Genomic DNA, 17,245 nt, shown 5'->3' on the forward strand with positions numbered 1-17,245 from the left:
AAATACATATGCTGATTGATCTTTTAGAATACATTTTCAGGGGTTAGGGGCTATATAGCTCAGTGGTAGAATAGATGCTTGATCTGTACAAACTATAGGTTCATTTTCCTGCACCAGAAAAACGTATCCTTATTTTTAATTACATGTAATCTTTTGTCTCTGTGTATGTGTGTGTGTGTGCTTGTTTGGAGGCCAGAAGACAACCATACGTGTTGTTACTCAAGTGCCATATATCTTGGCTTTAAGACAGATCCACTTGCCTCTGGCCCTGGAGTACCACAGTGCTGACAATTGGAAGCTTCAAAGGAAAAAAAAAAAAATTGAGGCAGGGTCTCTCCGCCAATATGTAAACCAAATGAGTCCTTGGACTCATGATCCACCAGTCTTAGTCTGTGAGTCCTAACTTAGCTTTTTAAGTATTTTGATGATTCAGATGTTTGTTCTTACTCCATCCTCCCCACTTCCACATTTCTTTGTAACGTGTTTCAGTGTTTAATCTCTCTACTTTAAAAAATTTGGGAGCTTAGTGGGCATGGTGGTACACACCTTTAATCCCAGCACTCAAGAGGTAGAGGCTGGCAGTTTTCTGTGAGGCCAACCTGGTCTACAACTCGAGTCCAGCAAAGCCAGGACTATTACACAGAGAAATCCTGTCTTGAAAAACCTAAAAAAAGGCTGAAGAGATGGCTCACGGGTTAAGAGCACTGGCTGTTCTTTCAGAGGATCCAGATTTGATCCCAGCATCCACATGGTAGATCCACAGGTACACAAGTGATGCACAGGTATACACACAAGAAAAATACTTGTACATAGAAGAAAGATATTCCAAAAGAAAAATGTGAAGGGCTTTTCATGAGTTACTTTTTCCCTAACATAATATATTTATTAATTATTTGAACATTTCACATCATGCACCTGATCATGCTTGCTTCCCAGTCCTCCCATGTCTGCTCCCATTCCCTTTTGGCCCCACCCCAACCCATCCCCTCAACCCACACCCCTATTCCCCCCCCAAAAAAGAAAGAAAAGACAAGTACATGTTGTGTTGTTCATGTACTCACTGGAGCATGGTAAACTCTCATGGGTTACTTTTTACTGTCTTTTTTTTTTTCTTTTTTAGTTTTTCGAGACAGGATTTCTCTGTGTAGCCTTGGCTGTCCTAGACTCACTTTGTAGACCAGGCTGGCCTTGAACTCACAGCGATCGCCTGCCTCTGCCTCCCAAGTGCTGGGATTAAAGGCGTGCGCCATCACGCCTGGCTACTGTCTTGTTTTATAATAATACTTTTATGTATAATAATATGTGATACAAATATAGTAAGCTTATCATGCATGGATAATGAAGTGTACTTTTTTGTATTTCTTCTTTCATTTAGCTGCTGGGCTACAGTGAAAAGCCAATAAATCTACAAATGTTTATTGGAACAGCTGATGAACGATATTTACGACCTCATGCATTTTACCAGGTGCATCGAATTACTGGAAAGACAGTTGCTACTGCAAGTCAAGAGATAATAATTGCCAGCACAAAAGTTCTGGAAATCCCACTTCTACCTGAAAATAATATGTCAGCCAGGTATCTTTTTTTGTGTTTTGTGGTTTTTGGTTTTGTTTATTGAGACAGGGTCTCATTATGTAGCTCTGGCTGGCCTGCAACTCACTACGTTTTGTAATAATACTTTTATGTACAATAGTATGTGATACAAATATATGGCTTCAAACTCACAGATCCACCTGTGTCTGCCTCCAACCAGGGTATCTTTTTTTTTTTTTTTAAAGATTTATTTATTAATGCATGTACATATTAATGCATGCCAGAAGAGGGCATTAGATGACATTATAGATGGTTGTGAGCCACCATGTGGTTGCTGGGAATTGAAGTCAGGACCTCTGGAAGAGCAGGCAGTGCTCTTACCCTCTGAGCCATCTCTCCAGCCCCACCAACCAGGTATCTTAACACCTTTGTTAAAATGAGTAGCTCAGCACTTAACCCATATTCTTCTTCCAAAGGACTAGAATACTAGAACTTAGTTCTCAGCACCCACATTGGACAGCTGGCAACTGCCTGTAATTTCAGCTCCCAGGATATCCAATGCCTACAGGATATCCAACGCTATCACAGGCACCGGCACTCATGTGCATGGATATGCTTAAACACAATAAAGAGTAAATTTTTTAAAAAAAACCTTTTAAAAAATCAGTTACCTTTTTTTTTTTTAAACAATTCTCAGAAAAGTATATGGTTTGTTTGGTTTTATTTATATAAGTAATTCTGACAGTTTTGCTCAAGGGGGCAGTAGGTTCCATATTTCCAGAAAGAAAGTTGTTGGAGTCTTGTGCCTATAATCCCAGAACTTGTGAGGCAGGCAGGAAGAACAGGAATTCAGGGTAATCCTCCACTACATGATGAGTTAGAAGCCATCCTGAGCTATCTCAAAAACTGGGAGCAGTGGCCAGGTGTGGTGGTAGCTCATGCCCTTAAAAGTCTCAGCATTCCAGAGCAGAGGTAGATGGATCTCTTTGAGGTCAGCCTAGTCTACACTTTCAGTTCCAGGCCAGTCAAGGCTACATAATGAGATCCTGCCTCAAAAGCAATCAAATGACCTAGGAACAAACAACAACAAAAAATATAGGACAACATACTTTAAATATATGATAACTTCTTCCTGTCTTAAAAGTAGGGCGAATGTGAATGTGTCGGTCTTACACCTAATTGAAAATAAAGGTTAAAGCCAGGGGTGGTGGTGCAAGCCTTTAATCCTAGGTGGATCACTGTGAGTTTAAGGTCAGCATGATCTACAAAGCAAGTCCAGGACAGCAAAGGCTACACAGAGAAACCCTGTCTCCAAAAACCAAAAACCAAACCAAACCAAACCAAACCAAAAAAAAAGAAAAAAGAAAGAAAGAAAATAAAGGCTAATTTGTTACTATATGCCTGTAGTCTTAGCACCCAGAAGTCTAAATCAGGACAACTTTTGAGGTCAAGGTCATTTGGGACACAAAATAAGACCCTGTCTCAAAAAAACAAAAAGAAGAGGTCATTTCAAACAAAATGTATGTATTTTTATTGTTAAATATGAGTGGTTTTGTAGGCTTATATGTTTTGTTTTGTTTTTGTGTTTTACAGCTCTTAGTTTTAAGAATCATTCATATATATATTTTAAAATCACTTTAAAATTTAAAACATTTTTGGACATTTATTTATTTTTATTATGAGTATGGATATTTTGGCTATATATGTATCATTGCACCATATGCATGTTTGGTGCCCAAGGAGGCTAAAAGAGGGGCTCAGATTCCTGTAGCTAGAGTTACAGATGGTTGTGAGCTGCCATGTGGTTGTTGGGAATTGAACCCAGGTCTTTTGGAAAAGCAGTCAGTCAGTACTGCTGAGCCATCTTTCCAGCCCAATTACTTTATTTATTTTTAAAAATTCTTTTTAAGATTTGTCTATTTTATTTTATGTGTATGAGTGTTTTGTTCAAATGAGTATCTGTGTCATATGTGTTCTGGAACTGAAATGACTGACAGCTGTTGAGCTACCTAGTGAAGGCTGGGAATCAAACTCGATTTTCTGCAAGAGCAAGTGCTTGTTAATGCTGAGCTATATCGCCAACCTTCTATTTATATATTTTTATTTTCTTTATGTATATATGTATGTGCTGAGTGTGTGTACGTACACCATGTACATGGAATTCCCGAGGAGATCAGAAGACAGTGTCAGATTCCCTGAAACTGTAGTGTTAAAAACCATTGTGAGCTGCCTGCTTGGGGTACTAGGAACAAACTTGGGACCTGTGCATGAACAATACACCTTCTTAAGCACTGAGGCATCTTTACAGCCCCTTATTTTTGTTTGTGTGCCCAGGTTGACCTTGAATTAAGGCAATCCTCATGCTTCTGTCTTCCAAGTATTGGGATTATTGGAATGTGCTGTCACACCTCAAATATTTGTTATTGATGTCATTTGGGGTATAGAGTTATTGGTGGAAAATTTTTGTTTGGTTTTGAAATAGAGTCTCTTCTAGCCCATTTTGGACTATGTAGCTGGGGCTGACCTAGAACTCCTTATCCCTCTGCCTCTCTACCTCTCAAGTACTAGGAAACTGGCAGTGCATATCTACACCCTTGAGTTGTTCAGAACCAGTTTTGGATAATGAAATTAAAAATGTGTTTTTTTCTAGTATTGACTGTGCAGGTATTTTGAAACTCCGCAATTCAGATATAGAACTTCGAAAAGGAGAAACTGATATTGGCAGAAAAAATACTAGAGTACGGCTTGTATTTCGTGTGCACATCCCACAGCCCAGTGGCAAAGTCCTTTCTCTACAGATAGCGTCTATTCCTGTTGAGTGCTGTAAGTGAGCTTACAATATGCTTTAAGGTTTTGATGTAAGTTTTGTATGTTTTGATTAAAATGAGTTGTATATTAAAAGTAAAGACTGAGATATTAACTGAGTTGCTGGTTAGTTTTTAGACATGAAAATAAGCTAACAAGGAGAGAAGAATGCTAATTTTGGGTTTCAAGATGTCTTCTCACTGTAGTTTGAGTCTAGGCAGCTGTGTGACTGTAGAGAAACTTTCTCTTCTCTGCCTCCCTCTTTCTCTTTCTCGTGTCTCGCTTACATTTCTTCTAGCTCCTGCCTCAAGCCTATGTCTTAGGATTGAGTATAAGTTTGTGCCACCTTCTCTAGCTATAAATGAGAGGATCTGAGCATCCGTCATAAACTGTGATCTTGATGCTTTTGGTGCCTCTTGAGTTATCTTTGTTCTACTCAAATGTAGCCTTCATATAATAGAATCCTGTTTTGCAGGCTTACCCCTTAGCTTATAAGATTTAATGGTTTGGGTTGGTTGATTGGTCTCACAATATAATGCTGGCTGGCCTAGACCTCTTTGTCGATCAAGCTGGCTTGAATTCACAGAGGCCCACCTACTTCCTGCACTGTGAGTTTAAGGCCAGCATGGTCTACAAAGTGAGTTCCAGGACAGCGAGAGCTGTTCCACAGAGAAACCCTGTCTTGAAAAACCAAAAAAAGAAAATCAGATTATGTTCTCAAACTCTGTGGAGGTAGAAAAATATAGTCATTATAGATACACAACTGCTTTTAGAAATAAAACAGTAAAATATGTGTTTCATTATGCTTTAGTTATTTATTTAAAAAATTGTCCACCATTGAAGCCTAACCTAGCCGGGCGTGGTGGCACACGCCTTTAATCCCAGCACTTAGGAGGCAGATGCAAGCAGATCACTGTGAGTTCGAGGCCAGCCTGGTCTACAAAGTGAGTCCAGGACAGCCAAGGCTACACAAGAAACCCTGTCTCAAAAAACAAAAAATAAAAAAAATAAAAAATAAAAAAGAAAGAAAGAAAAAGAAGAAGCCTAACCTGATGTGATGATGAGTGAGTATTCTCTTGAGAAAACGGTTGCTTGTCCTATAGTAGTTATTTAGATGCTTGTCTTCTCTTAAGTGTTTGTAGCTTAATTACATATTTTTGTAATTAGATTTGTAAATTTTGCTTTGTTTTGTTTTGTTTTTTGGGTGTTTTTCTTTTTTTTCTTTTTTTGGAGACAAGGTTTCTCTGTGTAGCCTTGACTGTTCTGGACTCACTTTGTAGACCAGGCTAGCCTTGAATTTACAGTGATCTGCCTGCCTCTGCCTCCCAAGTGCTGGGATTAAAGGCATGCGCCACCACCGCTCAGCTAGATTTGTAAATTTTAACAGTTCTGTGGATGACATATACTCAAGAATTAAATTAAAAATAAAATATTAGGTAAATGTCTTGGAGTCACTATATTACATAAAGACATTAATTTCTATTTATCAGGTTTTTTCAGTTGTAATCTAGAAATAATTTCATACCAATTTAATATAACTCTTGTTTCTAAACATCTTACCTTTTAAAAAATAAGAATTCTTATCATTGTCTTAATTTTTAAAAGCCTAAATGAATTAATTCTAATGTTTATTTTATAGTTTGAACTTACCTTGTATGTGTAAAATATTTTAAAATAATATTTTATTTTTCTTAACTCTCAAAAACAGCTCAGCGATCTGCTCAAGAGCTCCCTCATATTGAGAAGTACAGTATCAACAGTTGCTCTGTCAATGGAGGCCAGGAAATGATTGTGACTGGATCTAATTTTCTTCCAGAATCCAAAATCATTTTCCTTGAAAAAGGACAAGGTAAATAATATAAAATACAAATTAGCCAGGTGTTGTGGCAAACGTCTTTAATCCTAGCACTCAGGAGGCAGAAGCAGCCATGTATCACTGTGAGTTCCAGGCCAGCCTGCTCTACAAAGTGAGTCTAGGACAACCAAGGCTACACAGAGAAACCTGTCTTGAAAAACAAACAAACAAAACCACCAAGTTAGTTTCAATCTAAGTGATAAAAAAGGAAGTAAATTATGTAGATATTACAGTTATGTTAATTACCAAATAGTTTTCCTAAAGCTATAGTTATCATTTAAGCACTAGGTTTTAATGGAAACGTAGAATTACTAAATTTACATGCAAACATTAAATCATCTGTCGGGCAGTGGTGGCGCGCGCCTTTAATCTCAGCACTTGGGAGGCAGAGGTAGGTAGATTGCTGTGAGTTTGAGGCCAGCCTGGTCTACAAAGTGAGTCCAGGACAGTACCTCACAGGCATGCTTAACAGGCCACCCTGATAGAGACAGTTCCTCACTGAGACTCTTCCTAGGTGATTTTAGATTGTGTCAGGTTGACAATTAAACTAATCATCATACGTAAGTGGAGTATTATTTAGCCATAAAAAGTGAAGTACTACTAATATGTGTTACAACATGGATAACTATTGAAGATATTAGAAGCCATTACAGAATACATAGAATTAGCAACTCACAGAGGTAAGACAACCTAGTGTTTGACAGTTGATTGATGTCAGTGGAAGTGACTAAGGATGATAACAAAAATGGTATGGAATTAGTAGTTGGTTGTACAACCCTCTGAGTATCCTAACTAAATTGCATGCTTTAAAGGGATAAAATTAACCAGGTATGGTTGAAATACTTTTGTTTGTTGGTTTTTGGAGACAGGGTTACTCTGTGTAGCCTTGGCTGTCTTGGGCTCACTTTGTAGACCAGACTGGCCTCAAACTCTCAGGAGATGTGACTAACTCTGCCTCCCAATTGCTGGGATTACAGGTGTGTGCCAGGATGCCCAGCTGTGTGTGTGTGTGTGTGTGTGTGTGTGTGTGTGTGTGTGTGTGTGTGTGTGTTGTTTTGTTTTATTTTATTTTAAGATAGGGTTTCTCTGTGTCGCCCTGGCTGTCCTGGACTCACTTTGTAGACCAGACTGGTCTCAAACTCTCAGAGATCCGCCTGCCTCTGCCTCCTGAGTACTGGGATTATAAGCATACCCCAGTGCACCCAGCCTGTTTTCTAACTTTTTAAGGAAAGGAGAGAATAGTTTTTTGCTAGCTAACTGTTAATCTGGACAGCCTAATGTTATTCTCCCATTATTTTCATTATTACATGTTTTGTTGTTAATTAGAAGTTGAGAAAGATATTCTCTCTGCCAATAATATGTGACACTACATAGATCAGATTTTCTATGTTTTCAAACTTGAATTGTTTTTAACTGGAAATTTCTTCTTTCAATAGATGGAAGACCTCATTGGGAGGCTGAAGGAAAAATAATCAGAGAAAAATGTCAAGGGGTAAGAGATTCACCTTAAGTAATTAATAAGAAGTATTGGGATGGAGACATGGCTCGTTGGTAAGGGTGCTTGTTCTTCCTGCAGAGGACCTGGGTTCAGTTACTAGTACTCACAACCATTTGTAACTACAGTTCCAGAGGATCCAGTCTCCATCTCTGATCTCCTGAGACACCAAGCACAGACATGGTTCGTGTGTGTGTGTGTGTGTGTGTGTGTGTGTGTGTGTGTGTGTGTGTGTGTGTATGCGTGCAGGCAAAGACTTAAACTCATAAAAACTCATAAAACTTAAAAAATAATAAATCTTAACAATTTTATGAGCTGGGCGTGGTAGTGCACGCCTTTAATCCCAGTATTTGGGGAGGCAAAGGCAGGCCAATCTCTGTGGGTTCAAGGCCAGCCTGGTCTACAAAGTGAGTCCAGGACAGCCAGGACTACAAGAGAAACTCTGTCTTGAAAAACCAAAAAGAAAAATTTTATAAAAAAGAAGTAGTACTTAAGGCCAGGCATGATAACATATGCCTTTAATGCCAGAACTTGGGAGTCAGAGGTAGGTACATGTCTGTGATTTGAAGGACAACCTAGTCTTTGTAGTGAGACCCTATTTTCCCCCAAAAGAAAAAAGTATTTGAGAAAATTGAATAGTGTAGCTTTATAGTATGGGAAGGAATAAGAAAAAGAAATTAGAATTTTTATTAGTTTAGAAGTTTGATACTTTTCTGTTATTCTTATTAAAGTTAAAGAAAAATAAGACAATGGGAGCACTTGGGAGACAGAAGTAGGCAAATGTCTGAGTTTGAGACCAGCCTGGTCTACAGAGCTAGTTCCAGGATGAGCAGCAAGGTTACACAGAAAAACCAGTCTCAAAGAAAAGAAGAAATGAAAAGTAAACAGTTGGTATCTTCTGTATTTAAAAAGAAAAAAATTGGAAATGAGAGATTAAAAATGGAAGAATTTTCATAATAAAAATGTCACTGAGCTGAGCATGGTGCCCCAATGCCTTTATTCCCAATAGAAGCCACCGAGTCTCTGGTTTAGAGGCTAGCTTGGTCTACGTAGGGAAGTCCAGGACAGCCAAAGGCTACATAGTCTGACTCTATCTTTAAAAAACCAAAGATTAAGCTGGGCGTGGTGGCGCACGCCTTTAATCCCAGCACTCGGGAGGCAGAGGCAGGCGGATCGCTGTGAGTTCGAGGCCAGCCTGGTCTACAAAGCAAGTCCAGGACAGCCAAGGCTACACAGAGAAACCATGTCTCGAAAAACCAAAAAAAACCAAAAAACAAAACAACAACAACAACAAAAAACAAAGATTATATATAATATGCTAGGTGTCAGTGATGCCAACCTGTAACTACAGTGTTCACAGGGCTGACCAGAAGGATGGTAAGGCTGAGGCCATCGAGTCCAGGGCTCCTCCCAGCCCCTCTTCTCCGCAAAGCAGCTGTGCTGGCTAGTTGTAAGTCTCAGTGAGTTGTAACTCGCAGAGATCTGCCTGCCTCTGCTTCCCCAGTGCTGGGGTTATTGGTGTACGCCACCATGCCCGGCTTAAATGTAAGATGATGGTTTTTTTTGGGGGGGGGCATGGTTTGAGACAGGGTTTCTCTGTGTAGCCTTGGCTGTTCTGGACTCACTTTGTAGACCAGGTTGGCCTCAAACTCACAGTGATTCGCCTGCCTCTGCCTCCTGAGTGCTGGGATTAAAGGCAAGTACTACTACACTTGGACCTTTCTTTCTTTCTTTCTTTCTTTCTTTCTTTCTTTCTTTTAAGAGTTATTTATTTTATGTGCATCTGTGCTTTTGCCTGTATGTGTGTCTGTGTGATGGTGTTGGAGCCCCTGGAACTGGAGTTGCAGATAGTTGTGAGCTGCCATGTAGGTGCTGGGAATTGAACCCGAGTCCTCTGGAAGAACAGCCAAGCCATCTCTCCAGTCACCTGGGCATTTTCTTAATAAACACCAACTTTGCTTCATTTAAAACAAACAAACCAAAAAACAGTCAGTTGTCCTTTTTTTTGAGACAGGGTTTCTCTGTAGCCTTGGCTCTTTTGGAATTCTCTTTGTAGACCAGGCTGACCCTAAACTCACAGAGATCCGCATGCCTCTGCCACCCAAGTGCTGAGATTAAAGGCATGTGCCACCATGTCCGGCTGGCCTTGAATTTGTAATTCTGTCTGCCTCTACCTCCTGAGTCCTCGGGTCACATTACCCTTCCTAAAGGCTTTTATTTTTGCTATAATTAGAAAGACAACTGGGTGGGTAAAAATCAGTTTCTTCTTTAGTGTTTAAAGGTTTGGCTCTGTCAACAAGATATTCATGCACATAAGAGTTAAATCTCATGAGTTGCTCTGAATTTGGCAGGTGCATTTCATTTTCAGTTCTAAGCATAACACAATCTTGCTTTCTTTCTTCCTTAGGCTCACATTGTCCTTGAAGTTCCTCCCTACCATAACCCAGCAGTTACAGCTGCAGTGCAGGTGCACTTTTATCTTTGCAATGGCAAGAGGAAAAAAAGCCAGTCTCAACGTTTTACTTACACACCAGGTACAAGAAGTTGTAATGGTTTAGCGTTTTCTTTCATAATAAAAATTTTGTATTAAAATGTTTAACGTAGAGCCAGGCATGTGCAGGACAGCCACGGTTGTTACACAGAGAAACCCCATCTCAAAACAAAACAAAGAAAAACCAAATATGGAGTATGAGTTTGAATTTTTGTCTAGTTCTCAGAAATCACCAGCACTATAAGAAGGGAAAGTGTGTGTGCTCTTGGGTAGTGAACTTCCTTTTTGCTTTTAATAACAACCAAGAAAGGTAGTATGGCTCTTTCCGCCATCTTTCCGCACCGTTGCCATGGTGCGAATGAACGTCCTGGCAGATGTTCTCAAGAGCATCAGCAATGCCAAGAAGAGCGGCCAACGCCAGGTCCTCATCAGGCCGTGCTCCAAAGTCATCGGCTGCTTCCTGACTGTGCTGATGAAGCATGGCTACATTGATGAATTTGAGATTATTGATGACCACAGAGCTGGGAAAATTGTTGTGAACCTTACAGGCAGGCTGAACAAGTGTGGCGTGATCAGCTCTAGATTTGATGTGCAACTTAAGGACCTACAAAAATGGCAGAACAATCTGCTCCTGTCCCGTCAGTTTGGCTTCATTGTACTGACAGCCTCAGCCGGCATCATGGACCATGAAGAAGCAAGACAAAAACACACAGGAGGGAAAATCCTGGGATTCTTTCTCTAGAGAGTAAAACATAAATAAAAAGCCTCCGTGGAGAGGGGGGGAAGAAAGGTAGTATGCCCACTTCATGATGTCTTCATGATGTCTTCATTACCTTTTATAAGACAAGGTTTCTCTTTGTAGCCCTGACTGCCCTAGAACTTCTTCTGTAGACCAAGTTAACCTCAAATTCAGAGATCTATCTGCCTCTGCCTCCCATGTGCTGAAATTAAAAGTGTGCAGCACCGTGCCCCAGCTTTTGTTGCATTTTCATTTGACAAGTAGTAATTGAACCAGTCTAAGAGTTATGGAGGATATAAAGTTGATGTCAGAGTTCTTCATTTTATGGTACCCACCAGCCAGCTCTCCAGCTTCTCTTGCAAAAACGTTTCCCTTGTATATACTAAGTGAAAAGAATCAACATTTTATTTGAGAGGGTGCTGATTGTTTATTTAGAAAGGTTTTGTTCTTGTTTTCAGGGGGAGGGTACACCTCAGTCTGTAGCTGGCCTGGGATTTAATCTTGGCAATCCTTTGTCTCAGTGTCCTGAGTGCTAAAGTATAGTCTATAAAGACTATGTTTTCAAATCTTTTTTTGTTTGTTTGAAGACAGTTTCTCTGTGTAGTTCCAGCTGCTCTGCCTGCCTATGCCTCTCATAAGGCGTGCATTACCATGCCTGGCTTATTTTCAAATCTTTCCCCCCGCCCCCCTTTTCATTTTGGGTTTTTTTCAAGATAAGGTTTCTCTGTGTGTAGCCCTGGAACTAGCTTTGTAGACCAGGCTAGCTTCAAACTCACAGAGATCCATTTGCCTCTGCCTCTGTAGTAGTCAGCCAGCATGTCTGCCTTCCCTCTTCTATTTCCTTCCTTTAAGATAGGGCTTTGCTTTCTAGCCAAGGCTGGCTTGGAACTCACTCTGGTGAAAGAAATACAGGCTGGCCTTGGACCAGGAATCTTGTACCTTAGCATTAAGAGCACTGGGATACAAGCATGCTTTACCACAACCAACTTCCCTTTTCTCTTTTGAGCCAGGGTTTCACCAAGTTGTTCAGGCAGGCCTTGAACTTGCCAGACTCCTTTCTTAGCCTCTTCTGTTGGCTGAGATTGCAGGCGTGAACCATCATGCTCTTCTAAGAGGATGCTTTCTTCATTTGCACTCTCCTCACAGAGAAGTAAATATCTGAGCTTAGGATTCAGTGCAGCTTTCCTGAGATTGGAGGGAGAGTTGAATTAGCATTGGGGCAGTCTAGTGGTGTAATGACACAGTTTCAATTTGACCAAGTCAGAAAAGTTAGTACACGCCTCTTGGGAGACAGAGGCAGTTGCATCTCTTGAGCCTGCCTGGAAGATTGTTGATAACATTTCTCTGTTCTTAGTTGTTGTCTCATTGGTAGTAGTGGGCTCACTATTTACTGGGGTTAGAGAGACTATTCTGGTTTTGTTAGAAAGTTACAGTAGAATATAAAATTCAAACCTACAAACATGTTAACCTGGAATACATAGAGATCTGCCAGTATCTGCCTTCCAAGTGTGTGAGTGCATGCATGCTTGCTTGCTTGTTTGTTTGTTTATGGTAAGTTACATTATCAGGACTCAGTTCCTATTCCAGAATAAAAGATCCAAAATCAGACTTGAACTAATAAGTGACTTTGAATACAAAATTAACCTCCCAGCACTTTGACTTCCTCACAGTGCATTTGGAACTGACCTAAGACTGAGACATTGTTTGTATAAAGAGACTTAAACTAGACAGGGCTTGAATTCAATACATAGGTCAGATTTGACCTGTTTTTGGTCTCGTCTTTTTCCCCCTTTTAGATTTATTTTGGTCATACACCTTTAATCTCAGCACTCAGGAAGCAGAAACATAATGGACAGCTATGAGCTACATAGTGAGACCCTGTCTTAAAAAACAAAAATAAAAAAGATTTATTTATTTTTATTTTATATGTATGTTTATGCATGTCTGCTGTTGGTGAAGGTAAGAAGAGGGCATCAGATGCCCTGGAACTAGAGCTATGGATTATTGTAAGTCACCATGTAGGTGGTAGGAACCTAGGATCACAGCAAGACAAACAAGTGCTCTTAACTGCTGAGCCATTTCTCCAGCTTTTTATCTTATTTTGACAGTAAATGAAGTATTTTGTAGTAATCATGAAAGTTGCTAATTAAAATTTTTTTCTATTTAGTTTCTATGTGTATGAGTATTTGCCTGTATGTATGTCTGTGTACCACTTACATACAGTGTCCTTGGAGGCCATTGGATTCCCTGGGACTGGAGTTAAAGATGGGAGGCTAGGAGTGGGGTGGAGAGATAGCTCAGTGGTTAAGAGCACTGGCTGCTCTTCCAAAGCATATGGGTTCAATTCCCAGCACCTAAATGGCAGTTTACAATTGTCTGTGACTCTAGTTCTAGAGGATCTGGCACCCTCATACCAATGTACATAAAAAGAAGTGAATCTTGGCCTAGAGAGATGGCTTAGAGGTTAAGAGCACAGACTGCTCTTCCAAAGGTCCTGAGTTCAATTCCCAGCAACCACATGGTGGTTTACAGCCATCTATAATGAGATCTGGTGTCCTTTTCTGTCCTGCAGGTGTACATGCAGGCATAACACTGTATACATAATAAATAAATCTTAAAAAAAAAAAAGACTGTTTTAAGCTGTGGAGTGTGTGCTGGTAAGCAAATCTCAGTCCCCTGAAGGAGCAGCTTTTTTATATTATTTACTGTAACTATGCAGACTTTTTTGTTTTGGTTTGTTTTGGTTTTGGTTTTTTGAGACAGGGTCTCTTTGTGTTGGCCTTGGCTGTCCTGGACTCACTTTGTAGACCAGGCTGGCCTCGAACTCAACTCACAGCAATCCATCCGCCTCTGCCTCCCGAGTGCTGGGATTAAAAGTCAGAAATAATTTTTTTAGTGTGTTGGGTTTTTGTTTTGTTTTTGTTGCTACTGTTGGTTTTTTTCAATAGTGTTTCTATGTGTAGGCTAAGCTGGCCTGGAATCAGAGATTCATCTGCCTGTACCTCCTAAATGCTGGGATTAAAGGCATGTGCCACCAAACCTGGATTTCTGTGTTGGTTTTATGTACTGCAACTTTGTTGAATTTGTTTATTGGCTTTTTTTGGATTTGAGTACTTTTATTTATTTTTTTTTTTTTTACATTATTTTTTACTGTTTTGTTGTTGTTGTTTTGTTTTGTTTTTGTTTTGGCTTCTTTAGATAGGAACTAAATAACCCAGGCTGTACTCCTTCCTATCTTTGTTCTGCTAAGCACTGGGATTACAGGTGTGCTACCTCATCAGTTTTTCTCTTGATAGTCCCACAGTGGTAGAGAATCAAACTTACACATGAGTAGTTTTTTCAGATTGGGAATCTTAGACTCAGTGCTTTATAGGCTATAAGATTATTTTTGGTGGTTTTCTTGTTTTTACATTTAGCAGTCCTTTTTTTTTTTTTTCTTTTCAAGACATGGTTTCTCTGTATCCCTGGCTGTCCAGGTACTCACTCTGTAGACCAGGCTGCCCCGATCCACCTGTCTCTGGAGTGCTGGGATTACAAGCATGTGCATCTACCATCCAGTGAACAGCCTCTAATTTTTAATTATGTCTTAAACATTTCTTATGTATATGTGCAAATGAGTATTTTGTACAAATGATAAGCACTGTGCTTGCTTATCCATATTTGAAGGCCAGAGGACAACTTCCAGTCTCAGGTGTCGGTCCTTGCCTTGCATCTTGGTTTTTTTTTTTTGGTGTGTGTGTGTGTGTTTTGTCTGTCTGTCTGTCTGTTTGTTTGTTTTGAGACAGAGCTTCTCTGTGTAGCCTTGGCTGTCCTGGAACTTGCTCTGTGGACCAAGCTTGATCATATTCCTCTGCCTCCCAGATGTTGGGGTTAAAGGCGTGCACCACCATGCCTGACCGCCTTGCAACTTGTTTAAGACAGGATCTCTGCAGTCTTTGGCCACCGTGTGCCAGATTAGCTAGCCTGTTAGCTGCTAGGATTCTCCTGCCTCCCTTCTCCTGTTTTGCTGAAGCACTACTGGAATTTCAAAATGGCCTGACTTTTTTTTCTTTTTTTCACATGGGTTGTGGGAATTTAAACTTAGGCCTTCACAGTTATACAGCAAGCATTTTACCTACTGACCCATCTCCTCAGCCTTCCATATTTAACTTTTAAGTTAACATAAAAGTTGTGGATTTCAGGTGGGTGTAGTGGTGCACACCTTTAGTCCAGCACTCAGGGAGGCAGAGGCGGGCAGATCGCTGTGAGTTCGAGGACAGCCTGGTCTACCAAGTGAGTCCAAGACAGCCAAGGTTACACAGAGAAACACTGTCTTGGGAGAAAAAAGTAGTAGGTTTCATTATGGCATTTTTGTACAATAAATGTCATTTACTTTGTTTTTGAGACAGGGTCTCACCTAGTAGTGTTTTGTGGCCCAGAACTTGGTATGTATACCAGACTGACCTTGAATTTAGAGATCTGCTTGCCTCTGACTCAGAAGTATTGGGATTAAAGGTGTGTGTACCACTATGCTTGGGTCTGTCTGTCTGTCTGTTTTTAATTATTTTTGAATGATAATACACATAATGAAAAACATGTAAAAAGCATAAAAAGGACTAGCGCACTGGCTCAGTAGGTAAAGGCAGTTAGTGCTAAGCCTGATGATCTGAGTTTGATCCTTAGGATCTGAATGATAAAAGGAGAGGGCTAATTCCCACAAGCTGTTTCCTGATTGTCACACATATGCCTGGCAAATATGTGCACTCACACAAATTGAATGAATGAATGTAATTTTTCTAAGCCAAAATTATTTGTATGTATATATGTATGTACATATTATGCATGTATATATACACACAAATAAAACATTTTACATAGATTTCCTTCTCTAAAGACATTGAGTTCATCCCCATATGTGTTATGTATCCTAGAATTAGGTTATGTCGTAATCATTTTTTAAGCTATATAATAACATTTGTTTTAATTTTTTATTTTCAGTTTTGATGAAGCAAGAACAAAGAGAAGATACTGATTTGTCTTCAGTTCCATCCTTACCTGTGCCTCATTCTGCCCAGACTCAGAGGCCTTCCTCAGACACAGGGCACCTACATGACACTGTATTGTCAGCACCGAGAAGCTTGATATGTCAAATCCAGCCAGCATATGCATCTATGATAACCTCATCCCATTTGCCACAGTTGCAGTGTAGAGATGAGAGTGCTGGTAAAGAACAGCACATAATGCCATCTTCAGTCATGCACCAGCCTTTTCAAGTTACATCAACATCTCCTATGGGGGCTTCCTATCAGTCTATACAAACTAATGTGTATAATGGACCAAGTTGTCTTCCTATGAATCCTGCTTCTGGTCATGAGTTTGATCCAGTTTTGTTTCAGCAGGATGCAGCTCTTTCTAGCTTAGTAAATCTTGGCTGTCAACCACTGTCACCAATGCCATTTCATTCTTCAAAGTCAGATGAAACAGGACATCTCTTAGCACATTCACCTCATTCTGTGCAAACCCCACCTCAGCTACAGTCAATGGGATACCATTGTTCAAATGCAGGACAAAGATCTCTTTCTTCTCCAGTGGCAGACCAGGTCACAGGTCAGCCTTCTTCTCATTTACAGCCTATTACATTCTGCCCTTCACATCCAGGATCTGCTACAACGGCTTCCCCAGCAGCCTCTCATCCCCTGGCTAGTTCACCGCTTTCTGGGCCATCATCCCCTCAGCTGCAGTCTATGCCTTATCAATCTCCCAGCTCAGGAACTGCCTCCTCACCATCTCCATCTACCAGAATGCATTCTGGACAGCACTCAACTCAAGCACAAAGTACCGGCCAAGGAGGTCTTTCTACACCTTCACCCTTAGTGTGTCACAGTCTGTGTGACCCAGCATCGTTTCCACCTGGTGGTGCAGCTGTGAGCATTAAACCTGAACCTGAAGATCAGGAACCTAACTTTGCAACCATTGGTCTACAAGATATCACTTTAGATGATGGTAAGTCCCGTCTCCTCCCTACCTCCCCCGACTACCCAACTTGTATGTGTATATTTATGTATTTTGAGTTGAGTTAGACTAGCCTTGAACTTGCTATATAGTAGAGAGTGACCATAAACTTCTGATCCTCCCATGTGCTCAGATTACAAGTATGTACTGCCAGAGCTGTGTGGTATTCGGGATTATACCCTAGGGCTTGGGGCTGGGGGGATAGGGAGGTTCTTGCAGAACTGACACTCAATGTATAGCTCAGGCTGACTCAGTTACATGGTGATTCTTCTTCTACCTCAGCTTCCTGAATGCTGAAATGACAGAGGTGAGCCACCACATACATTACCTGTAATA

At 40.4% G+C, this 17,245-nt stretch overlaps 2 protein-coding genes across 3 annotated transcripts in view; both read left to right on the forward strand.

Annotated features, from left to right (window-relative positions):
* The window catches only part of Nfatc3 (nuclear factor of activated T cells 3), a 68,373-nt gene that overhangs the window by 28,405 nt on the left and 22,723 nt on the right, over positions 1 to 17,245 (forward strand). For both annotated transcript variants that reach the window (XM_051169064.1, XM_051169063.1), the window contains exons 4-9: positions 1,376 to 1,575; positions 4,184 to 4,356; positions 6,047 to 6,187; positions 7,630 to 7,685; positions 10,096 to 10,222; positions 15,896 to 16,900. In XM_051169064.1, the coding sequence (XP_051025021.1) occupies positions 1,376 to 1,575; positions 4,184 to 4,356; positions 6,047 to 6,187; positions 7,630 to 7,685; positions 10,096 to 10,222; positions 15,896 to 16,900 (1,702 nt within the window). The remainder of the gene's footprint in view (positions 1 to 1,375; positions 1,576 to 4,183; positions 4,357 to 6,046; positions 6,188 to 7,629; positions 7,686 to 10,095; positions 10,223 to 15,895; positions 16,901 to 17,245) is intronic.
* On the forward strand, positions 10,529 to 10,992 carry LOC127209439 (40S ribosomal protein S15a-like). The gene has a single exon (XM_051169081.1). It carries the CDS (start codon positions 10,529 to 10,531, stop codon positions 10,919 to 10,921), a length of 393 nt encoding a protein of 130 aa, XP_051025038.1. The 3' UTR covers positions 10,922 to 10,992.

This window comes from Acomys russatus, chromosome 26 (assembly GCF_903995435.1).
Source record: "Acomys russatus chromosome 26, mAcoRus1.1, whole genome shotgun sequence".
Taxonomy (NCBI): domain Eukaryota; kingdom Metazoa; phylum Chordata; class Mammalia; order Rodentia; family Muridae; genus Acomys; species Acomys russatus.

Bases quoted from the DNA above. Each gene is read 5' to 3' on its own strand.
- LOC127209439 (XM_051169081.1), top strand. From the start codon at position 10,529: ATGGTGCGAATGAACGTCCTGGCAGATGTTCTCAAGAGCATCAGCAAT.